This window comes from Hemibagrus wyckioides, linkage group LG26 (assembly GCF_019097595.1).
Source record: "Hemibagrus wyckioides isolate EC202008001 linkage group LG26, SWU_Hwy_1.0, whole genome shotgun sequence".
Lineage (NCBI taxonomy): Eukaryota > Metazoa > Chordata > Actinopteri > Siluriformes > Bagridae > Hemibagrus > Hemibagrus wyckioides.
This window is the reverse complement of record NC_080735.1, coordinates 14,621,687-14,646,005: the sequence shown is the minus strand read 5'-3', so window position 1 is coordinate 14,646,005 and position 24,319 is coordinate 14,621,687. Positions and strand designations below refer to the sequence as shown.

The following is a 24,319-nucleotide window of genomic DNA, read 5'->3' as shown; positions in this document are numbered from 1 at the left end:
CACAGCAATGCTGCAGCTCATAAAATAACATGTGACTGGAACCAGTTTGGTGCTCGCTCATGTGAGCGGCTTGTTTATACAGAAAGCATTCGGTCCGAGGGGATTGCTTAAATCCCAACAGACCCTGAGAGGGACAAAGGGTCAGTGACAACACGCATGACCATCAGCAGTGTGTTTGATTTCTTCCAGTACAAGTCTTCGCTAAAGACAATAATGATGATGTGTGATTCCACAGAATTAATATATTCATATAAAGTCTACAAGGTGTGTAAGTGTGTGTGTGGGTGTGTGTGTGTTTTCCCTTCTTTCCAGATCGAGTGTTTATTTTGTTTTGCAAGCTTTTAATGAGCTCCGTGCACTACGTGTCGTTACCGAAGCTGCCAGGCTTCATTAAGCTCTATTGTGGTTCCGATCAATAAATAAAGAGGAAGGTTGTTGTGATTGGACAGGAATGATCTAATGTAGATGAACAGGAGGACATCTAAGTGTTTGTGTGTGTTTGTTTTATTTATAAGGCACATTTAAAAACCATTTGCAGTGGCGAAAGCACTGATGAAAAGTAAATAACACAAACGTTATTAAGGCGTCAGTATAAATGATGGCACTCTGCAGACCGAGCCTCATGTATTAACCGTGTGGTGTGGTGTGTTGTGGTGTGTTGTGGTGTGATGTGTTGTGGTGTGATGTGTTGTGTTGTGGTGTGGTGTGGTGTGATGTGATGTGGTGTGGTGTGTTGTGGTGTGATGTGATGTGTTGTGGTGTGATGTGATGTGTTGTGGTGTGGTGTGTTGTGGTGTGGTGTGGTGTGATGTGTTGTGGTGTGGTGTGTTGTGGTGTGATGTGTTGTGGTGTGGTGTGGTGTGTTGTGGTGTGGTGTGGTGTGTTGTGGTGTGATGTGTTGTGGTGTGATGTGTTGTGGTGTGTTGTGGTGTGGTGTGATGTGATGTGGTGTGGTGTGTTGTGGTGTGATGTGATGTGTTGTGGTGTGATGTGATGTGTTGTGGTGTGGTGTGTTGTGGTGTGGTGTGGTGTGGTGTGTTGTGGTGTGATGTGTTGTGTTGTGGTGTGGTGTGATGTGATGTGGTGTGGTGTGTTGTGATGTGATGTGTTGTGGTGTGGTGTGGTGTGTTGTGGTGTGGTGTGGTGTGATGTGGTGTGGTGTGGTGTGGTGTGGTGTGATGTGGTGTGGTGGGATGTGGTGTGGTGTGTTGTGGTGTGATGTGGTGTGATGTGGTGTGATGTGTTGTGTTGTGGTGTGGTGTGTTGTGGTGTGATGTGTTGTGTTGTGGTGTGATGTGTTGTGGTGTGTTGATGTGTTGTGTTGTGGTGTTGTGTGGTGTGGTGTGTTGTGGTGTGGTGTGGTGTGTTGTGGTGTGTTGTGGTGTGGTGTGTTGTGGTGTGTTGTGGTGTGGTGTGTTGTGGTGTGATGTGTTGTGGTGTGGTGTGATGTGTTGTGGTGTGGTGTGGTGTGTTGTGATGTGGTGTGATGTGGTGTGGTGTGGTGTGATGTGATGTGGTGTGTTGTGGTGTGGTGTGATGTGGTGTGTTGTGGTGTGTTGTGTTGTGGTGTGGTGTGATGTGGTGTGTTGTGGTGTGTTGTGGTGTGATGTGTTGTGGTGTGATGTGGTGTGATGTGATGTGATGTGATGTGATGTGTTGTGGTGTGGTGTGGTGTGTTGTGGTGTGGTGTGATGTGTTGTGGTGTGATGTGTTGTGTTGTGGTGTGGTGTGTTGTGGTGTGATGTGTTGTGTTGTGGTGTGGTGTGGTGTGATGTGTTGTGGTGTGGTGTGTTGTGGTGTGATGTGGTGTGATGTGTTGTGGTGTGTTGTGGTGTGATGTGTTGTGGTGTGATGTGTTGTGGTGTGGTGTGTTGTGGTGTGATGTGTTGTGGTGTGTTGTGGTGTGATGTGTTGTGGTGTGTTGTGGTGTGGTGTGATGTGGTGTGATGTGTTGTGGTGTGTTGTGGTGTGGTGTGATGTGGTGTGTTGTGGTGTGATGTGTTGTGTTGTGGTGTGATGTGTTGTGGTGTGGTGTGATGTGGTGTGATGTGATGTGATGTGTTGTGGTGTGGTGTGGTGTGATGTGATGTGTTGTGGTGTGGTGTGGTGTGATGTGGTGTGGTGTGATGTGTTGTGGTGTGGTGTGTTGTGGTGTGGTGTGTTGTGGTGTGTTGTGGTGTGATGTGGTGTGATGTGTTGTGGTGTGGTGTGTTGTGTTGTGGTGTGATGTGTTGTGGTGTGTTGTGGTGTGGTGTGGTGTGGTGTGATGTGTTGTGGTGTGATGTGTTGTGTTGTGGTGTGTTGTGGTGTGATGTGTTGTGGTGTGATGTGGTGTGTTGTGGTGTGGTGTGGTGTGGTGTGATGTGGTGTGGTGTGGTGTGGTGTGGTGTGTTGTGGTGTGGTGTGGTGTGGTGTGATGTGTTGTGGTGTGTTGTGGTGTGGTGTGGTGTGGTGTGATGTGTTGTGGTGTGTTGTGGTGTGGTGTGATGTGTTGTGGTGTGTTGTGGTGTGATGTGTTGTGGTGTGTTGTGGTGTGATGTGTTGTGGTGTGATGTGTTGTGGTGTGTTGTGGTGTGATGTGGTGTGTTGTGGTGTGGTGTGTTGTGGTGTGGTGTGGTGTGGTGTGATGTGTTGTGTTGTGTTGTGTTGTGTTGTGATGTGGTGTGTTGTGGTGTGATGTGTTGTGTTGTGGTGTGATGTGTTGTGGTGTGGTGTGGTGTGTTGTGATGTGTTGTGTTGTGTTGTGTTGTGGTGTGTTGTGGTGTGATGTGTTGTGTTGTGGTGTGATGTGTTGTGGTGTGGTGTGTTGTGGTGTGGTGTGTTGTGGTGTGGTGTGATGTGTTGTGTTGTGTTGTGTTGTGTTGTGGTGTGGTGTGTTGTGGTGTGATGTGTTGTGTTGTGGTGTGATGTGTTGTGGTGTGGTGTGGTGTGATGTGTTGTGTTGTGGTGTGATGTGTTGTGGTGTGGTGTGGTGTGGTGTGATGTGTTGTGGTGTGGTGTGATGTGTTGTGGTGTGGTGTGGTGTGGTGTGATGTGTTGTGGTGTGGTGTGGTGTGTTGTGGTGTGATGTGTTGTGTTGTGGTGTGGTGTGTTGTGGTGTGATGTGTTGTGTTGTGGTGTGGTGTGTTGTGTTGTGGTGTGGTGTGGTGTGATGTGTTGTGTTGTGGTGTGGTGTGATGTGTTGTGGTGTGTTGTGGTGTGATGTGATGTGTTGTGGTGTGGTGTGTTGTGGTGTGATGTGTTGTGTTGTGTTGTGTTGTGGTGTGGTGTGTTGTGGTGTGATGTGTTGTGGTGTGATGTGTTGTGGTGTGGTGTGGTGTGGTGTGATGTGTTGTGTTGTGTTGTGTTGTGTTGTGGTGTGGTGTGTTGTGGTGTGATGTGTTGTGTTGTGGTGTGATGTGTTGTGGTGTGGTGTGTTGTGGTGTGGTGTGTTGTGGTGTGATGTGTTGTGTTGTGTTGTGTTGTGGTGTGGTGTGTTGTGGTGTGATGTGTTGTGTTGTGGTGTGATGTGTTGTGATGTGGTGTGTTGTGGTGTGATGTGTTGTGGTGTGGTGTGTTGTGTTGTGGTGTGTTGTGGTGTGATGTGATGTGTTGTGTTGTGGTGTGATGTGATGTGATGTGGTGTGGTGTGGTGTGATGTGTTGTGGTGTGATGTGTTGTGGTGTGATGTGGTGTGATGTGTGGTGTGGTGTGTTGTGGTGTGATGTGGTGTGGTGTGGTGTGGTGTGGTGTGGTGTGATGTGTGGTGTGTTGTGGTGTGATGTGGTGTGTTGTGGTGTGATGTGGTGTGATGTGTGGTGTGGTGTGTTGTGGTGTGGTGTGATGTGGTGTGGTGTGGTGTGATGTGTGGTGTGATGTGGTGTGATGTGTTGTGGTGTGGTGTGATGTGGTGTGATGTGTGGTGTGTTGTGGTGTGATGTGGTGTGGTGTGGTGTGGTGTGATGTGATGTGTTGTGGTGTGGTGTGGTGTGATGTGGTGTGATGTGGTGTGGTGTGATGTGGTGTGTTGTGGTGTGATGTGTTGTGGTGTGTTGTGGTGTGATGTGTTGTGGTGTGGTGTGTTGTGGTGTGATGTGTTGTGGTGTGTTGATGTGTGGTGTTGTGTGGTGTGGTGTGTTGTGGTGTGGTGTGGTGTGTTGTGGTGTGTTGTGATGTGTTGTGGTGTGATGTGTTGTGGTGTGTTGTGGTGTGTTGTGGTGTGGTGTGGTGTGGTGTGGTGTGATGTGTTGTGGTGTGGTGTGATGTGTTGTGGTGTGATGTGGTGTGATGTGTTGTGGTGTGGTGTGATGTGGTGTGTTGTGGTGTGATGTGTTGTGTTGTGGTGTGGTGTGTTGTGTTGTGTTGTGGTGTGGTGTGGTGTGTTGTGGTGTGATGTGATGTGTTGTGTTGTGGTGTGATGTGATGTGATGTGATGTGGTGTGGTGTGGTGTGATGTGTTGTGGTGTGATGTGTTGTGGTGTGATGTGGTGTGATGTGTGGTGTGGTGTGGTGTGTTGTGGTGTGATGTGGTGTGGTGTGGTGTGATGTGGTGTGTTGTGTTGTGGTGTGATGTGGTGTGATGTGTGGTGTGGTGTGTTGTGGTGAGGTGTGATGTGGTGTGGTGTGGTGTGATGTGTGGTGTGATGTGGTGTGGTGTGGTGTGGTGTGATGTGTTGTGGTGTGGTGTGGTGTGATGTGATGTGATGTGATGTGTTGTGGTGTGATGTGGTGTGATGTGTGGTGTGTTGTGGTGTGGTGTGGTGTGATGTGGTGTGGTGTGGTGTGATGTGTTGTGGTGTGGTGTGGTGTGATGTGTTGTGGTGTGTTGTGGTGTGGTGTGATGTGTTGTGGTGTGGTGTGTTGTGGTGTGATGTGGTGTGGTGTGGTGTGGTGTGATGTGTTGTGGTGTGGTGTGATGTGATGTGTTGTGGTGTGGTGTGATGTGTTGTGGTGAGACGAGTTGCGGTGGGGTGCGGTGAGATGTGATGAGTTGTGGTGTGGTGTGGTGTGATGTGATGGCTTGAGGTGTGATGTGGTGTGGTCTGGTGTTGTGTGGTGTGATGTGATGTGTTGTGGTGTGGTGTGGTGTGATGTGATGTGTTGTGGTGTGGTGTGATGTGTTATGGTGTGTTGTGTTGTGATGTGTTGTGGTGTGGTGTGATGCGATTTGGTGTGATGTGATGTGATGTGATGTGATGTGTTGTGGTGTGGTGTGATGTGTTATGGTGTGTTGTGTTGTGATGTGTTGTGGTGTGGTGTGATGCGATTTGGTGTGATGTGATGTGATGTGATGTGTTGTGGTGTGGTGTGTTGTGATGTGATGTGGTGTGTTGTGGTGTGGTGTGTTGTGATGTGATGTGATGTGATGTGGTGTGTTGTGGTGTGGTGTGGTGTGTTGTGGTGTGATGTGATGTGTTGTGTTGTGGTGTGATGTGATGTGATGTGGTGTGGTGTGGTGTGATGTGTTGTGGTGTGATGTGTTGTGGTGTGATGTGGTGTGATGTGTGGTGTGGTGTGGTGTGTTGTGGTGTGATGTGATGTGGTGTGGTGTGATGTGTGGTGTGTTGTGTTGTGGTGTGATGTGGTGTGATGTGTGGTGTGGTGTGTTGTGGTGAGGTGTGATGTGGTGTGGTGTGATGTGTGGTGTGATGTGGTGTGGTGTGGTGTGGTGTGATGTGTTGTGGTGTGGTGTGGTGTGATGTGGTGTGATGTGTGGTGTGTTGTGGTGTGATGTGGTGTGGTGTGGTGTGGTGTGGTGTGATGTGTTGTGGTGTGGTGTGGTGTGATGTGTTGTGTTGTGGTGTGATGTGGTGTGGTGTGTTGTGGTGTGATGTGGTGTGATGTGTTGTGGTGTGGTGTGGTGTGTTGTGATGTGGTGTGGTGTGTTGTGGTGTGATGTGGTGTGATGTGGTGTGGTGGGATGTGGTGTGGTGTGGTGTGATGTGATGTGTTGTGTTGTGGTGTGATGTGATGTGGTGTGATGTGTTGTGGTGTGGTGTGGTGTGATGTGATGTGTTGTGGTGTGGTGTGGTGTGATGTGATGTGTTGTGGTGTGATGTGGTGTGTTGTGTTGTTGTGTGGTGTGATGTGATGTGTTGTGGTGTGGTGTGGTGTGATGTGATGTGTTGTGGTGTGGTGTGATGTGTTATGGTGTGTTGTGTTGTGATGTGTTGTGGTGTGGTGTGATGCGATTTGGTGTGATGTGTTGTGGTGTGGTGTGATGTGTTATGGTGTGTTGTGTTGTGATGTGTTGTGGTGTGGTGTGATGCGATTTGGTGTGATGTGATGTGATGTGATGTGTTGTGGTGTGGTGTGTTGTGATGTGATGTGGTGTGTTGTGGTGTGGTGTGTTGTGATGTGATGTGATGTGGTGTGTTGTGTTGTGGTGTGGTGTGGTGTGGTGTGATGTGTGTTGTGGTGTGGTGTGATGCGATGTGGTGTGATGTGATGTGATGTGATGTGGTGTGGTGTGGTGTGTTGTGATGTGGTGTGGTGTGTTGTGATGTGGTGTGGTGTGTTGTGGTGTGGTGTGGTGTGTTGTGGTGTGGTGTGTTGTGGTGTGATGTGGTGTGTTGTGGTGTGTTGTGATGTGATGTGGTGTGTTGTGTTGTGGTGTGGTGTGGTGTGGTGTGGTGTGGTGTGGTGTGGTGTGTTGTGATGTGTTGTGTTGTGTTGTGGTGTGATGTGTTGTGATGTGGTGTGGTGTGATGTGATGTGTTGTGGTGTGGTGTGTTGTGGTGTGGTGTGGTGTGTTGTGGTGTGTTGTGGTGTGGTGTGTTGTGATGTGGTGTGGTGTGTTGTGGTGTGTTGTGGTGTGATGTGGTGTGGTGTGTTGTGGTGTGGTGTGTTGTGGTGTGTTGTGTTGTGGTGTGTTGTGGTGTGGTGTGGTGTGATGTGGTGTGTTGTGATGTGTTGTGGTGTGGTGTGTTGTGGTGTGGTGTGTTGTGGTGTGGTGTGTTGTGGTGTGTTGTGGTGTGATGTGATGTGATGTGTTGTGGTGTGGTGTGGTGTGGTGTGGTGTGGTGTGGTGTGGTGTGTTGTGTTGTGGTGTGATGTGATGTGTTGTGGTGTGGTGTGGTGTGGTGTGATGTGGTGTGGTGTGGTGTGTGTTGTGTTGTGATGTGGTGTGATGTGGTGTGGTGTGTTGTGGTGTGTGTTGTGTTGTGATGTGGTGTGATGTGGTGTGTTGTGGTGTGTTGTGATGTGTTGTGGTGTGGTGTGGTGTGTTGTGGTGTGTTGTGGTGTGGTGTGTTGTGGTGTGGTGTGATGTGGTGTGGTGTGGTGTGTTGTGGTGTGTTGTGATGTGTTGTGTTGTGGTGTGTTGTGGTGTGGTGTGATGTGGTGTGGTGTGGTGTGTTGTGGTGTGTTGTGATGTGTTGTGGTGTGTTGTGTTGTGTTGTGGTGTGTTGTGGTGTGATGTGTTGTGGTGTGTTGTGGTGTGTTGTGGTGTGTTGTATTGTGGTGTGGTGTGTTGTGTTGTGATGTGGTGTGGTGTGGTGTGTTGTGTTGTGATGTGTTGTATTGTGGTGTGTTGTGGTGTGGTGTGGTGTGGTGTGGTGTGATGTGGTGTGGTGTGATGTGATGTGGTGTGGTGTGGTGTGATGTGTTGTGATGTGTTGTATTGTGGTGTGTTGTGTTGTGGTGTGGTGTGGTGTGGTGTGGTGTGGTGTGGTGTGATGTGATGTGGTGTGATGTGTTGTATTGTGGTGTGGTGTGGTGTGGTGTGGTGTGGTGTGATGTGTTGTATTGTGGTGTGGTGTGGTGTGGTGTGGTGTGGTGTGATGTGGTGTGATGTGGTGTGTTGTGGTGTGTTGTATTGTGGTGTGGTGTGTTGTGATGTGGTGTGGTGTGGTGTGATGTGGTGTGTTGTGGTGTGATGTGGTGTGTTGTGATGTGTTGTATTGTGGTGTGGTGTGTTGTGTTGTGATGTGGTGTGTTGTGTTGTGATGTGGTGTGGTGTGGTGTGGTGTGGTGTGGTGTGTTGTGGTGTGGTGTGATGTGGTGTGTTGTGGTGTGATGTGGTGTGTTGTGATGTGTTGTATTGTGGTGTGGTGTGTTGTGATGTGGTGTGGTGTGGTGTGTTGTGGTGTGGTGTGATGTGGTGTGTTGTGGTGTGTTGTGATGTGGTGTGATGTGGTGTGTTGTGGTGTGTTGTGGTGTGATGTGGTGTGGTGTGATGTGGTGTGTTGTGGTGTGATGTGGTGTGTTGTGGTGTGGTGTGATGTGGTGTGTTGTGTTGTGATGTGGTGTGGTGTGTTGTGGTGTGGTGTGATGTGGTGTGTTGTGGTGTGATGTGTTGTATTGTGGTGTGGTGTGTTGTGATGTGTTGTATTGTGGTGTGGTGTGTTGTGTTGTGATGTGGTGTGATGTGTTGTGGTGTGGTGTGGTGTGTTGTGGTGTGGTGTGGTGTGATGTGGTGTGTTGTGGTGTGGTGTGGTGTGGTGTGATGTGGTGTGTTGTGGTGTGGTGTGATGTGGTGTGTTGTGGTGTGATGTGGTGTGTTGTGATGTGTTGTATTGTGGTGTGGTGTGTTGTGTTGTGATGTGGTGTGGTGTGGTGTGTTGTGGTGTGGTGTGATGTGGTGTGTTGTGGTGTGATGTGGTGTGGTGTGTTGTGGTGTGGTGTGATGTGGTGTGTTGTGGTGTGATGTGGTGTGTTGTGATGTGTTGTATTGTGGTGTGGTGTGGTGTGTTGTGTTGTGATGTGGTGTGGTGTGTTGTGGTGTGGTGTGATGTGGTGTGTTGTGGTGTGATGTGGTGTGTTGTGATGTGTTGTATTGTGGTGTGGTGTGTTGTGTTGTGATGTGGTGTGATGTGTTGTGGTGTGATGTAATTTGAACTTTTCTGAAGTAAAGTTTTCCACTTGCTTATTCATGGATGCTGTATAACACTAAATGTAACTATAGAAGGATAAAAAGTTTGTCATTGTGTGAAGCACACCTAGCCATGGACTTATCCCGCTTATACTGTGGTCACTTACCAGTGCTGAGGAGATAAAGCTGGCACTGATGGTTGCAGTGGAAAACGTGACTGAACGGATAAAAACAACTGTTAATGTTTGTTAGTTACTTTACACATCATCAATAGAGCTAGAATCCTGCCTACTCTAAATCCTACTCAGAGGTAAAGGTGTGATGAGATTACACTGATATAAATGAAGTATTATTAATAGTTATTAAAGAGAAAGAGTAGAGAGAGACAAGAGAGAGGAGATAGAATGAGCAGGCGAGAGAGAGAGAGAGAGAGAGAGAGAGAGATCTAATATCTAATTAGATCTAATATCTAATAAACTGAATTTTATGTGGATGAAATAAGAATTAAAATGCTGATTATTAATATTAGAAAATGAATCCCATAGTAAACGGGGGCTCCCTTCAGTCTGAGGGCAGAGTGGCAGCTGGTTCCACTGGTCTGATGGATTTTTTATCCAGTCCACATTCTAACTAGGTTATGATTCATGAAAAGCTGAGCCCTCGACTAAATCAGCGTGTCCCCGTGTTCCCTGAAGCCCCGACACCAAACAACAATGAGCCGGGGCACATCAGAGCGTGGAGACCGGGTTTGGAGGAGTTTGAGATGGATGGGGTGTGAGGAGGGGAAACAGGGAGGAAGGAGAAAGCTAATATTATCGGTCTGTTTGAGGCTTGGAGCTGTTTGTGTTCTTTGAGGGTTTCTTAAGTGGATGTGGTTTTAGTGTGAACTTTCTTTGTCCTCTCTCTCTCTCTCTCTCTCTCTCTCTCTCTCTCTCTGTCTCTCTGTCTCTCTTTCTCTCTCTCTCTCTCTCTCTCTCTCTCTCTGTCTGTCTGTCTCTCTCTCTGTCTGTCTGTTTGTCTCTCTCTCTCTCTCTCTCTCTCTGTGTGTGTGTGTTTCTCTCTGTCAGTCTCTCTCTCTCTCTCTCTCTCTCTCCCTCTCTCTGTCTGTCTGTCTATCTGTCTGTCTCTCTCTCTCTCTCTCTCTCTGTGTGTGTGTGTGTGTTTCTCTCTGTCAGTCTCTCTCTCTGTCTCTCTCTGTCTCTCTCTCTCGCTCTGTAAAAAAATGATTATTTCTTTTAACAGCAGGAGTCTGTTCTCAATCACCATTTTTTATTTAACCCCTTCATTGCTAAATCACTTCATGACGAGAGAGGAAGAAACGTGAAAAGCTGTTTCTTTATAAGTGAGCAAATAGTGATAATAAATAATAATAATAATAATGAAAATGAGGACTGTGAGGATCAGTGATTTGCATAATTAGTGAATGAATATTTACAGGACTGATCGGGGGGGGTGTCTTGGGCTGTGTTTGAGAATAAAGTCTTGTGAAAGAACATTTTATAATCCTGGATTTTCCCAACACACACAAACACACACACACAAACACACACACACACACACACACACACACTGTACTACCTGCAAGTATTTTAACATAAAACAGTTGTACAATAAAATTATGTCTCTAAACAGTGAAGAGTTTGTTTGCTTTCATGCCTTAAATATTTAATCAAAATTCTCTCTCTCTCTCTCTCTCTCTCTCTCTCTCTCTCTCTCTCTCTCTCTTTCTCTCTGTCAGACATCATCGTGCTGATCGCGTCGGTCGCCGTGGTTTCGGCCGGTAGCCAGGGCAACATCTTTGCCGCGTCGGCACTGAGGAGCATGCGCTTCCTGCAGATCTTGCGCATGGTGCGCATGGACCGACGCGGAGGCACCTGGAAGCTTCTGGGCTCTGTAGTTTATGCACACAGCAAGGTACACTGGGATACATTTCCACTGATCTAAAGGCAGCTGGAAGTGAATTGTACTGAAACTGCCACCAGGAGTCAGTATCAGAGCTCATGTTAGGATACTGATGAGGAACAGCAGCACCGTATAATACAAAGGAGGGATTTAATATATTAAAGACTCATATTAAAGTAGACACTTTAAGAATTTGTAGTTTTTCTGAAGTATTTCTGTTTCCCCTTGCCTACTAGGAGCAATATATTTATAGAAAACAGTTTTTTTTTTTACACGTTTCTATCTTTAAAGTAAATGTTGACATCAAGCCCATTTCTGCTCTCTGAGATGCCCCAAGTGCTTGTTCATAAGCGTCTAAAATTTGAAGGTGTTTATCTGAGGAGTCCTGACTGATCTGATTTTATATCAGACTTGCAGAGATAAAATACTGTACATTATGTGTACTGGACATAAAGGGTTAAATCCGTGACCCTGTCCATGATAAACCAGATACTGAAGATGAACGAGACACTCCAATCCTCTCTCTCATGTTAATAATACTTCAGATCCCGCTTTCAGTGTGCTGCTTCGGTACCTACCAACTTTGTGCCAAGTCTTTTTTCACTGTTAAAAACGCTAACGATAGCGTAGCTAAAAATATACGCCTGTGATTTCCGTTCAGAGCAAATTACTCAACACCTTCTGACCAATCAGATGGAAGAATTCAACAGGGCAGTGATGTAATTATAGTTAAGTAGTGATGGAGAAATGGATTGAGAGCTGTAGTTTCTGAAAAGCTCGAGCTCTGACACACTCTGATGATTAAAGGTGGTTTTAAAATGAGAGCCAATTCCTCCATCGTTGAATCTTGCGGTATTTTTGTACAGGATTATTTTTGAATCAGCAGGTAGTAATCTATTTTGAATCACCGTGCTATAACACCGTGCTATGACTCCAACACTTCCTTTATTTATTTATTTATTTATATGAGGATTTGCATCATACCCAGAAGAATACAGTCATCTTTGTCATTAGCGATGCTGGATTGCGTCCACTTAGGGACATTCATTTTCAGGCTAAGGTTAAATCTTTTTGTTTGTTTTGTAGTCACAGGTCATTTGATCATATGTAATATGATATATTTTATTAGCCACTCATTTATTTAGGTATTGGAGCAAATTCAGGGTGTGTGGTTTAATCAGTTGGGCAGCATGGTGGCTTAGTGGTCAGTACTGTTGCCTCACAGCAAGAAGGTCCTGGGTTTGAACAGGCAGGGGCCTTTCTATGTGGAGTTTGCATGTTCTCCCCGTGCCTGCATGGGTTTACTCCGGGTACTCCGGTTTCGTCCCACAGTCCAAAAACATGTTGATTGGTAATTCTAAATTGCCCATAGGAGTGAGTGTGAGTGTGTGTGCTTGTCTGTCTATATATGTGGCCCTGTGATGGACTGTTGACCTGTCCAGGGTGTTCCCCTGCCTTTCGCCCAGTGTGTACTGGGAGAGGCTCCAGCAGATCCCCATGACCCTAATTAGGAATAAAGTGGGTATAGAAAATGGATGGATGGATGGTTTAATCAGTAATTGGCATCCTAGCAAAGTTTAGTCAAGTTCTGTGGCTTAACTTAAAACATACAGCTCAAAATATAGGTTTAAATTCCGAATGAATGTTCCATAATCTAGATTAAATTCATATTGTGGACCATAACTGAATTAAAAAAACGAGATCTAGTCTCTGTGATTCCACTGAGAGCAAAATAGAGCCATAATCTGAGTTACTGACATAATGCGCTAGTGATGTGGTTTGTCTTTAGCAAGCTAAAATCTGATGCTGTAACCAGTTTCTTTCCAAACTACAGTATGTTCTTAGTTTCTTTGGAAACTGGGTACACAGATATGAATTCACAACTGATTGCAAATTATATGATTTTCTCCCCCAAATAAATAGATTTCAGTGGGCTATTTTGTGTAGATTGATGCCATAACTCCAGTTCAGTTCTACTAAAAATATAGGAAAAGTTCAAGGGGGGTGAATACTTATACACATCCTTTGGAATTGAGCTTTTTCTTTCTGCTTTCTTTCCCTCTTGGCTTACAGGTGTGTTAAATCTGCGCATTCAAAATGCACTTTTCATAGAAATGAAGATAAATGATCATATTTAAGCTGGAGTCTACCATTTTTTTATCCAATGGACTTAACATGAAACTATATATTGTGGAACTAACCCTTGGTACAACAGTGTAAATATAGAGTTTGCATCAAACCACACAAGGTTTTTGACTCTTGAACTCTCTCCTGGTGTTCTCTAGGAACTTGTGACCGCCTGGTACATCGGCTTTCTGGTACTGATCTTCGCCTCCTTCCTCGTCTACCTTGTAGAAAAAGACTTGAATAAGGAGTTTTCTACATATGCTGATGCACTCTGGTGGGGCACGGTGAGTTTGTGCGTGCTTTTTTCAGAAGTCAGAAAGAGCTTTATTACCAAGTATGTTTACAGACACAAGGAATTTGACTTGGTGACCGGAGCTCCAGTGAAGTAGAAGAAAATACGGACATAGCAAACATACATGAGAGTGCAAGATATGTAGGAATTACACAGTAGAGAGACAAAGTGTCGTTTACAAATGTCCAGATTCTATGTATAAATGTGTCAGTTGTGATGGACAGTGAATAGTTATGAATGTTTTAATTGTTCAGGCTGAATATAGCCTGTGGGAAAATTAACTATTGTGCCCGGCTGTTCTGGTGGTCAGTGCCCTGTAGCGCTGACCAGAAGGTAACAGTTCAAATAGAGAGTGGGCTGTGTGGGAGAAGCCCAAAGTGATTTTTTTAGCCCCTTTCCCTACTCTGGAGGTGTAAAGATCTTGCAGGTTGAGCAGGGGGGGCACCAATAATCCTCTCAGCAGTCCAAATTCACATTTTATTAGTCACATACATAATTGTACACAGTATGATATGCAGTGAAATGCTTACACGACTATTTGTTTGACCCTTGAAAATGAAAAAGGAACAAGGACAAAAAAGACAAGAATAAAATGTAAAATATAAAAAAAATATAAAATACGTAATATTAAAATATAAAAACTACAAATTTCCACAGTAGGTAAATAAAAATAAAATATAATATAAATAAAATAAAATATAAATAGAGTAAGGCAGGAAATATAAAAAATGTAAAATGTATTATTATATAATACAACTGTATTATTCAGAACTATATAAAGTGTATAGTGTGCAATAATGTGCAAGGTGCAGCTAGCAGCAGTACAGGTGTCACGTCCGGGACCCCCGCCCTGTGCAGGGCTCAAACCCGGACCGCCATGGTGTTACGTGCACGTGCCTGCACGCTGTGAAAGGAGACCCATACCCAGGATTCAGCGAAGCACTGCTTTTATTACATAAACACAAGACAGGGGAACTAACTTAACTTAGACATGGTGTGGACCAAAACAAAACACTAATCTAAAACATAATCTAGACTTGGTGAAACATGGCAAAACAAAACCTGACAGAACCACAGTACAGATAACAATCAATGACAAAGACCTGAACACAAGGATCCTTATTTATAGGGATAAACATTAGGACTAATGGGATACAGGTGACACAACAGGAATGAGAACAATGGGAAGGGCGTGACACAAAATACACACAAAGAAGCAGGCTTCCAAGGTTCACCTGCCAGCACCCTCTCTGGGCCTGGCAGGGAACTGTCCAGCTGTTCCTGACAATGGGGTGGTCATGTAGTGAAATGAAATAGGTGAAGAGATGATGAGAAGCAGTGGTATCGTCCATCTTTAAAGAGCAGATGTGCACAAGTCCTCTTGTGTATAAGCGGCAGTAGAATGTGCCATATATGTTTGTTGTATACTGTATATATGGTGTGCCACAGTCCTGTAATGTGCAAATGTACGATGTGGTTGGTTTTCCAACACATATGTGTAGGAAGCATAGCAAGTCCAATCAATTGAGTCCTATGTGGAGTTCCTGTTAAGAGACCGTATAGCCTGCAGGAAGAAGCTTCTCCTCAGTCTCTCTATGTTGGCCTTCAGGGAGCGGAAGCGCCTCCCTGACCTCAACAGAGAGAAAAGTCCATTGTTGGGGTGGCTGAGGTCCTTCACGATCTCCCTGGTCTTGGTCCAGCACCACTTGTTGTAGATTGAGTGCAGCTCAGGGAGCTTGGTATAGATGATGCGCTCAGCTGATCGCACCACCCTCTGAAGTGCTCGTCTGTCCTGCATGGTGCTGTTCCCGAACCAGGTGTTGATGTTTCCTGTCAGGATGCTCTCTATGGTGCAGGAGTAAAAGTTCCTTAGCACCTTTGAGGGCAGTCTAAAGTCTCTCAAGCGTCTGAGGTGGAAGAGACTCTGCCGGGCCTTCTTCACCACGGTGTTGATGTGACAGGACCATGACAGGTCCTGTGTGATGTGAACACCGAAGTATCTGAAGCTGTCCATTCTCTCCACTGGGCTCTCACTGATTACAGGGATCTGGTAGTTTCTCTCCTGCTTTTTGCTGGAGTCCACTATCAGCTCCTTAGACTTGCTGACGTTAAGGTGGAGGTTGTTCCTCTGGCACCAGTTCTCCAGAGTCTTAATCTCCTCCAGGTAGGCCATCTCATTGTTGTTGGAGATCAGTCCGACCACAACGGTGTCGTCAGCAAACTTGATAATGTTGGTGGAGTTGGTAGTGGCCATGCAGTCATACGTGTCCTGACTGTCCATTGTAGTCTCTCGATGTCTGATTTGGTATATGGACCAAACCTGAGAGTGATGGATGAACACAGGACAGACTCAATGATGACAGAGTTTCAGCATCTCCTGTGGCGGGTTGAATTCCCATAGTTGGCGAAGAAAGTACAACCTCTGCTGGACCTTTTTAGCAATGGAGTCTAAGTGAGTGTTCCACTGCAGGTCCTGAGAGATGGTGATGCCGTGAAACCTGAATGACTCCACTGTTGTTACAGTACTTTTTTATGTGAGCATTTTGGAGTCTTTGCTTAGGTTGAACAGGTGAGAACATAGTGATCACCCTCAGCTGTGAAGCAAAACCCCGAGAAAGAGAGAGAGAGAGAGAGAGAGAGAGGGGTGGTCTTGGTTTGATCCCCAGCAAACTGGAGCAGATCAGTGGGAATGAAAAAGTAAATTGAATCAGGAATCAACCTGCAAGGTGTGAATCAAATATGAAGCAAAAGCTAACAACTGAACAGAGCTGCGGAAATTCCATGTGTTCTGGATATTTGTACAAGCAGTCAGTGGCTTTGTGGTTAGTACATTTGCTTCGTACCTCCTGGGCTAGGGGTTTGATTCCTGCCTCCACCCTGTGTGTGTGTATAGTTTGCATGTTCTACCTTTGCTTCAGGGGTTTCCTATGGGTTCACTGCTTTCCTCCCCCAGTCCAAAGACATGCATTGTAGACTCATTGGCATTGTCCTGTGATGGGTTGGCACCTCAATCCCCTGCCTCGTGCCTTCTGGAATAGACTCCAGGCTCCCTGCGGCCCTGTGTAGGATAAGCGCTACAGAAAATGGCTGGATAATTGTTTGTGTAGGTGAATTTTTACATTTGTTTACTTTATTTCCGACCTGTGAGATGAGATTTACAAGGTGTGAGCTCTAAACACTTCTCAGCCTTTCTTTCTGGTTTTCAAATTACTCAATTAACCAAACTACATAGCAAACAGACAAATAGGATTCAGCAAACTGGTGTATAGAGCTACTAAATTAGACATCTGACTTAAAACAAAACCAACACCAACAATAGAGGTCAAATTATGATTGTAAGAAATGGTTGGAAATTCATCTCAGGAGTATTCAAGCACATATTTTCTGGATTATTAAGAGGATTCAGTAGCAGAGAGGGTAAAGCTAGTGAGCAGGAGTTTGTTAATCTAATGACTGCCAGAAACTAGGCCTCTGGTTTCCAGTCTTCTTTGGAAAGAGGGTCTGTGTGGGTGAAAGTTTTCATTCCAACCAAGCAGAGTCTACAGAAAGCCAAGATCAACTGATTAACCAGCTGACTGGACTGAAAACCTGCACCTCTTCATAAGAGGATAAGATTGGTGCTAGGTCCTTAACCTTCCCTGTTCTGATTGTGTTCTACTTTCTTTACATTATATAAAAGTCCCTGCCCATTCTTCTCTGATGAATATGAGACATCTCCTCTATCTTTTCTCTCCCATTCATCCCATCCTGTTTGTTAAATGAGGTTCAGGTGACAGACGTTCTTTACCGTGGCCGTGTTCTAAACCAAGTCATCATCATAAAATAAAATGACAGCTTTTTTTTTTCTGCAGCTGCACACAGCCACTGATGATGGGAGCGAGACTGAAGGGAATCGATAGGTCGCACATCACACTAAAGGAGAAGTCTCTCGATCAATAGGAATCATTTTTCATGTTTAGACAGGAAGAAAATCACAGATTGAGAGCCGGGAAGAGAGAGAGAGAGAGACAGGGGTCATGAGGAAAGGTGTGAGAGAAGAGACCGGGATAGATTAGTATGCAAACAAGCAACAGGGATTCAATCGTGTAATTATAGCAACCTTAAAGGAAGGAGGTCTTTAATATCTCTCTTCTCGTTTTGTATAGATTACTCTGACCACTATAGGCTACGGAGACAAGACTCCCAAGACGTGGACGGGCCGCTTGCTCTCCTCCGGGTTTGCTCTCCTCGGCATCTCCTTCTTCGCTCTGCCTGCGGTGAGAATCAAACCCACAACACTCCAGAAATCACCATCTGATATTTGAGTAATTATGTCTCGAATAATCCTTGCAGGGGATCCTGGGTTCTGGTTTCGCTCTAAAAGTCCAGGAGCAGCATAGACAGAAGCACTTTGAGAAGAGAAGGAATCCAGCAGCTTGCCTCATCCAGGTAGGAAAACCAGCTCGAGTGATTCACTTTTTAATCATTGTGAGCATTTTCAAATGTCCAGCAGGGGTGTTGTTTTAACTAGAGATGCGTCGATATCACTTTGTTCAGGCTGTATGGGACCGTTTTTTGTTTCTGTTCATTAGCAGGATAGCGTACACAAGACTTACATCACGTTATTATCTTTTTTATGTACACCAATCAGGAATACAATTAACATTCTAATCAGTGAGAGGTTAAGTGAATAAGACTGATGATCTCCTCATCATGGCACCTGTTAGTGGGTGGTATATATTAGGCAGCAAGTGAACATTTTGTCCTCAAAGTTGATGTGTTAGAAGCAAGAAAAATGGACAAGCATAAGGATTTGAGCGAGTTTGACAAGGGCCGAATTGTGATGGCTAGACCACTGGATCAGAGCATCTCCAAAACTGCAGCTCTTGTGGGGTGTTCCCGGTCTGCAGTGGTCAGTATCTAGCAAAAAGTCCTGTAACTTAAAGGATCTGCTGCTAAAATCTTGGTGCCAGATACCACAGCACACCTTCAGGGATCTAGTTGGAGTCGACAGATCAGGGCTGATTTGGCAGCAAAAGGGGGGACCAACACAATATTAGGCAGGTGGTCATCATGTTATGCCTGATCGGTGTATCTGTTTCTTTTTTCCACTCTGTGTATTTGTTTTCGTTATTTGCGACCAACGAAATAAGATTTACAAGCCCTGAACGCCTCTTTTCAATTTTCTTTTTCTTCAATTTGTCAAATTATTGCAGAGTATGTAACCAAACTACGTAACAAAAACGAACCAACTGGATTCAGCAAACAGATGTACAAGGGAAATAAATCATTGAGTTGTTACTCAGTAAATATAGTCATGTAAGTCTTCTTTGAAACATCTAGGGCATCCACTGTTTCGACATGAATGTATTTATAAATTTTACGTTTATATCCCGAAGTGATATTTTTTCTATAAAGCTGCTTTGTGTAACAGCTTTTATTTGCGAAATGGCAGAATAAGCCGTGGACACTTTCTCCTGACCTGTTTAGAAACGAAGGTCAAGCTCATGTATGAAACATTTTACGGACGAGTTGGCTGAAAGCGCCGCTCCGGCGAATAAATGTCATGTCAGAACAAACGTCGGGTTCGAACCGGCTCAGAGGCGTGTCAGGTTCACGTTAATGCTCTTGGGTAATTTGTAGTGTAGGTGTAATAAAAATAATAAGTCTTCTTGATGGTTTTGATATAACAAGCTGCATTTGTTCAGGAGAGAGAAGAGTAACAGAAGCTAGCATTTCACATGTTGTTGCTGAATAAATAAATAAGAGGAATTAAACACTGTATAAATAAGGACAATTTAAAGGAGTGTGTGAGAGCATAACCACTTCATCTCTCCTCACGGTCCTGTATCAGGCAGCGTGGCGTTACTACTCCACCGACGATAGCCGCACATACCTCGAGGCCACGTGGCATCACTATGAATCCGCCATCCCTGTGCTCAGGCATGTATGGATGCCTGCTCTGACCAAAAAACCCTTAACAATGCATTTTACTAATCAATATTTTTTCTTTTTTTTTATCCCTTCCCTCACCCTTGGCCTCCTTCTTTTTTTTTTCATTTCCTCATCCTTTCCTACTTTTCCTTGTTTTCTCTCTCTCTCCGTGTGTGTGTGTGTGTGTGTATGTGTGTGTGTGTGTGTGTTTTTGGCATGCAGTGTGTTTGGCGTAGCTATGCGGCTGATGAGAACTCGGTTTCCATTGCTACCTGGAAGCCACATTTAAAAGCGTTGCATACCTGCAGTCCTACAAAGTAGGTATAAACCTCTGGCAGTTTGCTCGTTCTCCTTAACATTTCACATTTCACCTGCCTTTGTTCCTGTTTATTTGATTTTTGTCTTTCATCTGCGAAAAAGAATTCTTAATATGTGAATTTTTTCTGTAGGTTTTCGTTCTCTTTTGATTTCTCGCTTGCTGTCTGCCTGCCCTTTTCAATCTAGTACACCCACACACACCTCTACACACACACACACGCACTCGCCTACTCTTTATTCCCAGGCATTACCTTTGATTTAAGACGTGCCTCATGGAAATTGTTTTAAATGTGTTTTGAAGTCTGGTATAATCCAGGAGGCTCTGTACCTTTAGAGAAAGAAGGGAAAGTAGGTACAACATTAAAGTCAGAACACAGTACAAGGTCCTACTAAGCATTCAGAATTCCCATTTAGGGTTCAATTAAAGTTATCTACACTATATTGTCAAAAGTTTTGGGACACCCCTCCAAATAACTGACTTCAGGGGTTGTTTTTCAGGGGTTGGGCTTGACCTGTTAGTTCCAGTGAAAGGAACTCTTAATGCTTCAGCTTCATACCAAGACATTTTGGACAATTTCATGCTGCCAACTTTGTGGGAAAAGTTTGGGGATGACCCCTTCCTGTTCCAACATGACTGCACACCAGTGCACAAAGCAAGGTCCGTGAAGACATGGATGAGGGAGTTTGGTGTGGAGGAACTTCACAGAGTCCTGACCTCAACCTGATAGAACACTTTTGGGATGAATTAGAGCGGAGACTGTGAGCCAGACCTTCTCGTCCAACATCAGTGCCTGACCTCACAAAAGCGCTTCTAAAGGAATGGTCAAAAATTCCCATGAACACACTCCTAAACCCTGTGGAAAGCCTTCCCAGAAGAGCTGAAGCTGTTATAGCTGCAAAGGCCGGGCCAACTCCATATTACATTCATGTGCATGTAAAGGCAGACGTCCCAAACTTTTGGCATTATAGTGTATGTCTGAATGCGTGTATCAGTACTGAAGTATCGATCTTTTTGGACATCAATTCTCACAGAATATACTGCTACGCATGTAATGTTTCCCTAAAGGCGAATTCAGTGATTTTTGAGTCGTGAATATATTTTGTGATGTAACTCAAATGCAAATAAAATATCGACTCAGACCAGAAACTTGAAAGAAAAATTTAAGTTCATTCATTTTTCATTTCAGAATAAAAACAGGGAAAGCATAGATACACTTTAAAATAGGAAATCTATTTATTTTTTTAATATTAAATTTTTTTTTTAAATATTCACTTTTTAAAAAAATAAATTCAAAGTTTATTTTTACATGCACATCTGTACAGAATAGAACATGAAGTGCTTTTTTGACTGGCCATGTTGTAAACAAGTAGATAAAAAATGGAATAAAAATAAAATAAAAAATTTAAAAAATGGAATAAAAATAGAATTATTATTATTATTATTATTATTATTATTATTATTATTATTATTATTATTATTATAAAATGCCTTTTGGGTGAATTGAGGCATCTGGAAAATCCAGTTTTTGTCATTTTTTTAATCCACATTGTTGTCATCTATTACACTTCCCTTTTAAAAGCATGTAGCAGAGCCGTATCAGCAGTTCATCAGGCACCAATAGAATATTTTAATCTACACTTATTACTACGGTGGCTGGGAAGTGCAAAAACAAAATAACAAATCCTGAGATCCAAAAACACAAGGACAATTCAGACAAACTGCTGATTGGACGAGACATCTGCCACTCAAAGTCTTTAAAGTAGTGTTGAACGAATTCTATTTTCTTATAAATATATGTGTTTGTTATTTTCAAGTTGCACTATCAAAAAAAATGATTTAAAGTTAATGCAGAACTCCACACATGTACAAGAAATAAAGTTAGATACACAATTCAACTCTCTTGTATATCTTGAGTGACAGATGTATTTTGTTTTGTTGTTTAGTTTTGCACTTCTCGGCCAATGTATATTGTGACTGCTGTAGCTAACCACTAATTACATGTCAGGAACTATTGGGACTTTTCCCTGTCAGACCACTAGAGGGAGCACTAGCATTTCACTTAGCCTGCTTTTTGTTGTGTTTTCCCCATGTGTCTTGTGCCACACCCTTCCTATTATTCCGCTTCACTGTAGTGTGCTACGTTATGTATATATGATGGTCATGTTTTCATTGCCCATGATTCTGTGTAATCTGGGAATACCGTGGAGATCCGGGTTCGATCCCCGCTTCAGGCCTGACTGTTATGTTACTGTAAAGCTTGATGTGAAGAGGACTGTAACTATGTGGAGGAAGCACTATGGTGCAGATTTGAAAGAATATTTTATTTTAGGACATACAGTATTCGATCTTTCCACCACAGAAATACAAAAGCACATTTTTAATTTTTTATTTTTTACACACCAAATTCTTGCAGTCATTATAAATCACACGCTCGAGCTTCATATGTTTGCTTGCACTACCTCGGCCTTGTCGAACGCATGCATGTCTGCCGTAACGACTAGTTCTCTTTCCTTAAACTCTAATGCGCCGTCATGCTCTCACTTCATTCAGCTGTTCATTCTTAAACCTGTTCATTGTGTTTAGTTCAGTGTCATATCAATACAGTGCATGACCGTGGCATCTGGTTCTCATGTGTTATTCTTCCTCCCCCATGTTACTCTTCAACTCACACTAAAGGAAGGATCAAGCAGAGACTTCGACAAAGTTAGTATCCCTTCTTTTTTCTCTCGCTATACTTGATTGTATAAAAGAAAAAGAAGTCTTGCACATCTTAAAGGGGTAGTTTGTAATCCTAGCACCTTCTCATGCTTGTAAGGTTACAGTGGAAACATTCGGCTAATCATGTGCCTTCCCCCAGGCTACGTCTCAATCCTCCCCCTAGCTCACTAGACGGGGTAGTGATCAAAGAGTCGGCCCTTCTCTTTCTCTTAGTCACAAAATCGGAAAAAAATGGCAAATAAACTCGATTTCCTCGACAAACAGTAGCTAGTAATTTCGACTAGCTAGTTATCATTGAAGCTCTGAAATGCTAATTTTGAACTTTGACGTTCCACATGGTCTGAGCCTAATGATTTTTATCGAAAATCATATTTTCGGATAACTTTTAGATCAGTTGATGAGGAAATCGGTCATCCTTGTCCCAATATGTAGAGAGTCAGGGTTCATACCAGTGCTTAGAGAGCTAGAGAGTTGATTGAGAAACAGAGTGATCCCAGCCTCTGTGTATCGAATGTATGCGAACATAGACACCCCTTTAAACATTACAAACTGCACCTTTAATTTGTTTGCTGATGTAAATAGCCTTAATTGATAAAAGTGATCAGTGACACAGAAGTCTTGTGAATGACAGATGTATTTTCTAAACATAAGCCATAAACTGCATCTTGGAGTTGAAGCAGTCAGTTAATTTGTAATGAAACACACCATGTTGGTAGTCCTCTTCGAGACAAATAATATTTCTATCTGTAATTATGTTGCCTAGACACAGATGTGTTGTAAAGCTGTGTGTGTGTGTGTGTGTGTGTCCATGATGGAAAACTAATTGTAAGGTGTTGTGTTGTGTTTGTCACATATGTGTGAAATGTGCTCCATCTGGGACATTGTTTTGAGTTAAAGAGAGAAAATACACGAGCGAGGATGACACTAGCGCTAATACACTACAGTTATTAGACTAATGGATGCTGCACTCGAACAGCTTAAATTGACATCCTACAGGCAGCTGCATGATTTTCCATCGTAATTAGCACATGATTTCTAAGAACCGGAGAAAGAATAATGGCCTTTGGCCAAACGGGGGAAAAAAATAATCATAATAGCCAAGCCAAGCCAAGCCAAATAATATCATTTATCATATATCAGAGGTTCCGAGGCGTGAATAAAACCTGATCATTTGTTTATCCCCGTCTGGCCTTTGTGTGAAAAGCTATATCCAAGATGTAAACGAGGCGCAGGGTTGTAGGTGCTTCATCAGAGTAATCTGGTTTCTAAAGCATTTATTGTTCCTAATGAGTCTGAGGTCTCTAGCATGCTGACTCACTGGTCATCAGAAACTTTCCCATGTGTTGTTATAGAGGCGTTAGCTTTAGGCTACAAATTAAAAAGCATACCGGACTAACTTGACGTTATGCCTGTTATCTCTTCCTTGATCCCAGTAAGGGTTTTAGGGATAAGCACGGACTTCGAAGGAAACTGAGTTTGAGGAGGTATATGTGCCGTGCATCGTGTTCTGCTAACTTTTGGAATGCTAAACTGACTCTTAAGTGCATGGACAGCTGGGAAAATATGGGAGGGAGGGGATTTTGTTCTTTAGATGCAATTAGAGAGGAAGTGACATCTGTGTGCGGTGAGATTATATGTGCAGTGGTGGCTTGTCCATAGGAGCAGGTGGGATGACATGAACAGTATATCAGTCATTTAAGACAGGTTACTCTTCATGAAGTCTATTAAATGACCTGTGATTTCCAAAAATGTGTCATGGAAGGTTTAGGAGTGTGTTTATGGGAATTTTTGACCATTCCTCTAGAAGAGCATTTGTGAGGTCAGACACTGATGTTGGACAAGAAGGTCCGGGTCACACTCTCCGCTCTAATTCATCCCAAAGGTGTTCTATGGGGTTGAGGTGCAGGCCAGTCAAGTTCCTCCACACCAAACTGCCTCATCCATGTGTTTATGGACCTTGCTTTGTGCACTGGTGTACAGTCATGTTGGAACAGGAAGGGGTCATCCCCAAACTGTTCCCACAAAGTTGGAAGCATGAAATTGTCCAAAATGTCTTGGTATGAAGCTGAAGCATTAAGAGTTCCTTTCACTGGAACTAAGGGGCTGAGCCCAACCTCTGAAAAAGAACACCTGAATTCAATGATTTCGAGGGGTGTCCCAATACTTTTGGCAATATAGTGTAAGTCGAGAGTCACGACGGCTTTGTTTCCAGGCGGATCGTTATAAAATACAACACAAGTCTCCCAGGAACTCCTGT

General features: G+C 43.9%; 1 protein-coding gene across 1 annotated transcript in view; it reads left to right on the top strand.

The window, feature by feature from the left end:
* Nucleotides 1-24,319, top strand: part of kcnq5b (potassium voltage-gated channel, KQT-like subfamily, member 5b) — a 130,789-nt gene that overhangs the window by 94,382 nt on the left and 12,088 nt on the right. Inside the window, exons 4-9 of the mRNA XM_058380353.1 lie at nt 10,530-10,705; nt 12,979-13,104; nt 17,258-17,368; nt 17,445-17,540; nt 19,248-19,342; nt 22,021-22,047. Of these exons, the coding sequence (XP_058236336.1) occupies nt 10,530-10,705; nt 12,979-13,104; nt 17,258-17,368; nt 17,445-17,540; nt 19,248-19,342; nt 22,021-22,047 (631 nt within the window). The remainder of the gene's footprint in view (nt 1-10,529; nt 10,706-12,978; nt 13,105-17,257; nt 17,369-17,444; nt 17,541-19,247; nt 19,343-22,020; nt 22,048-24,319) is intronic.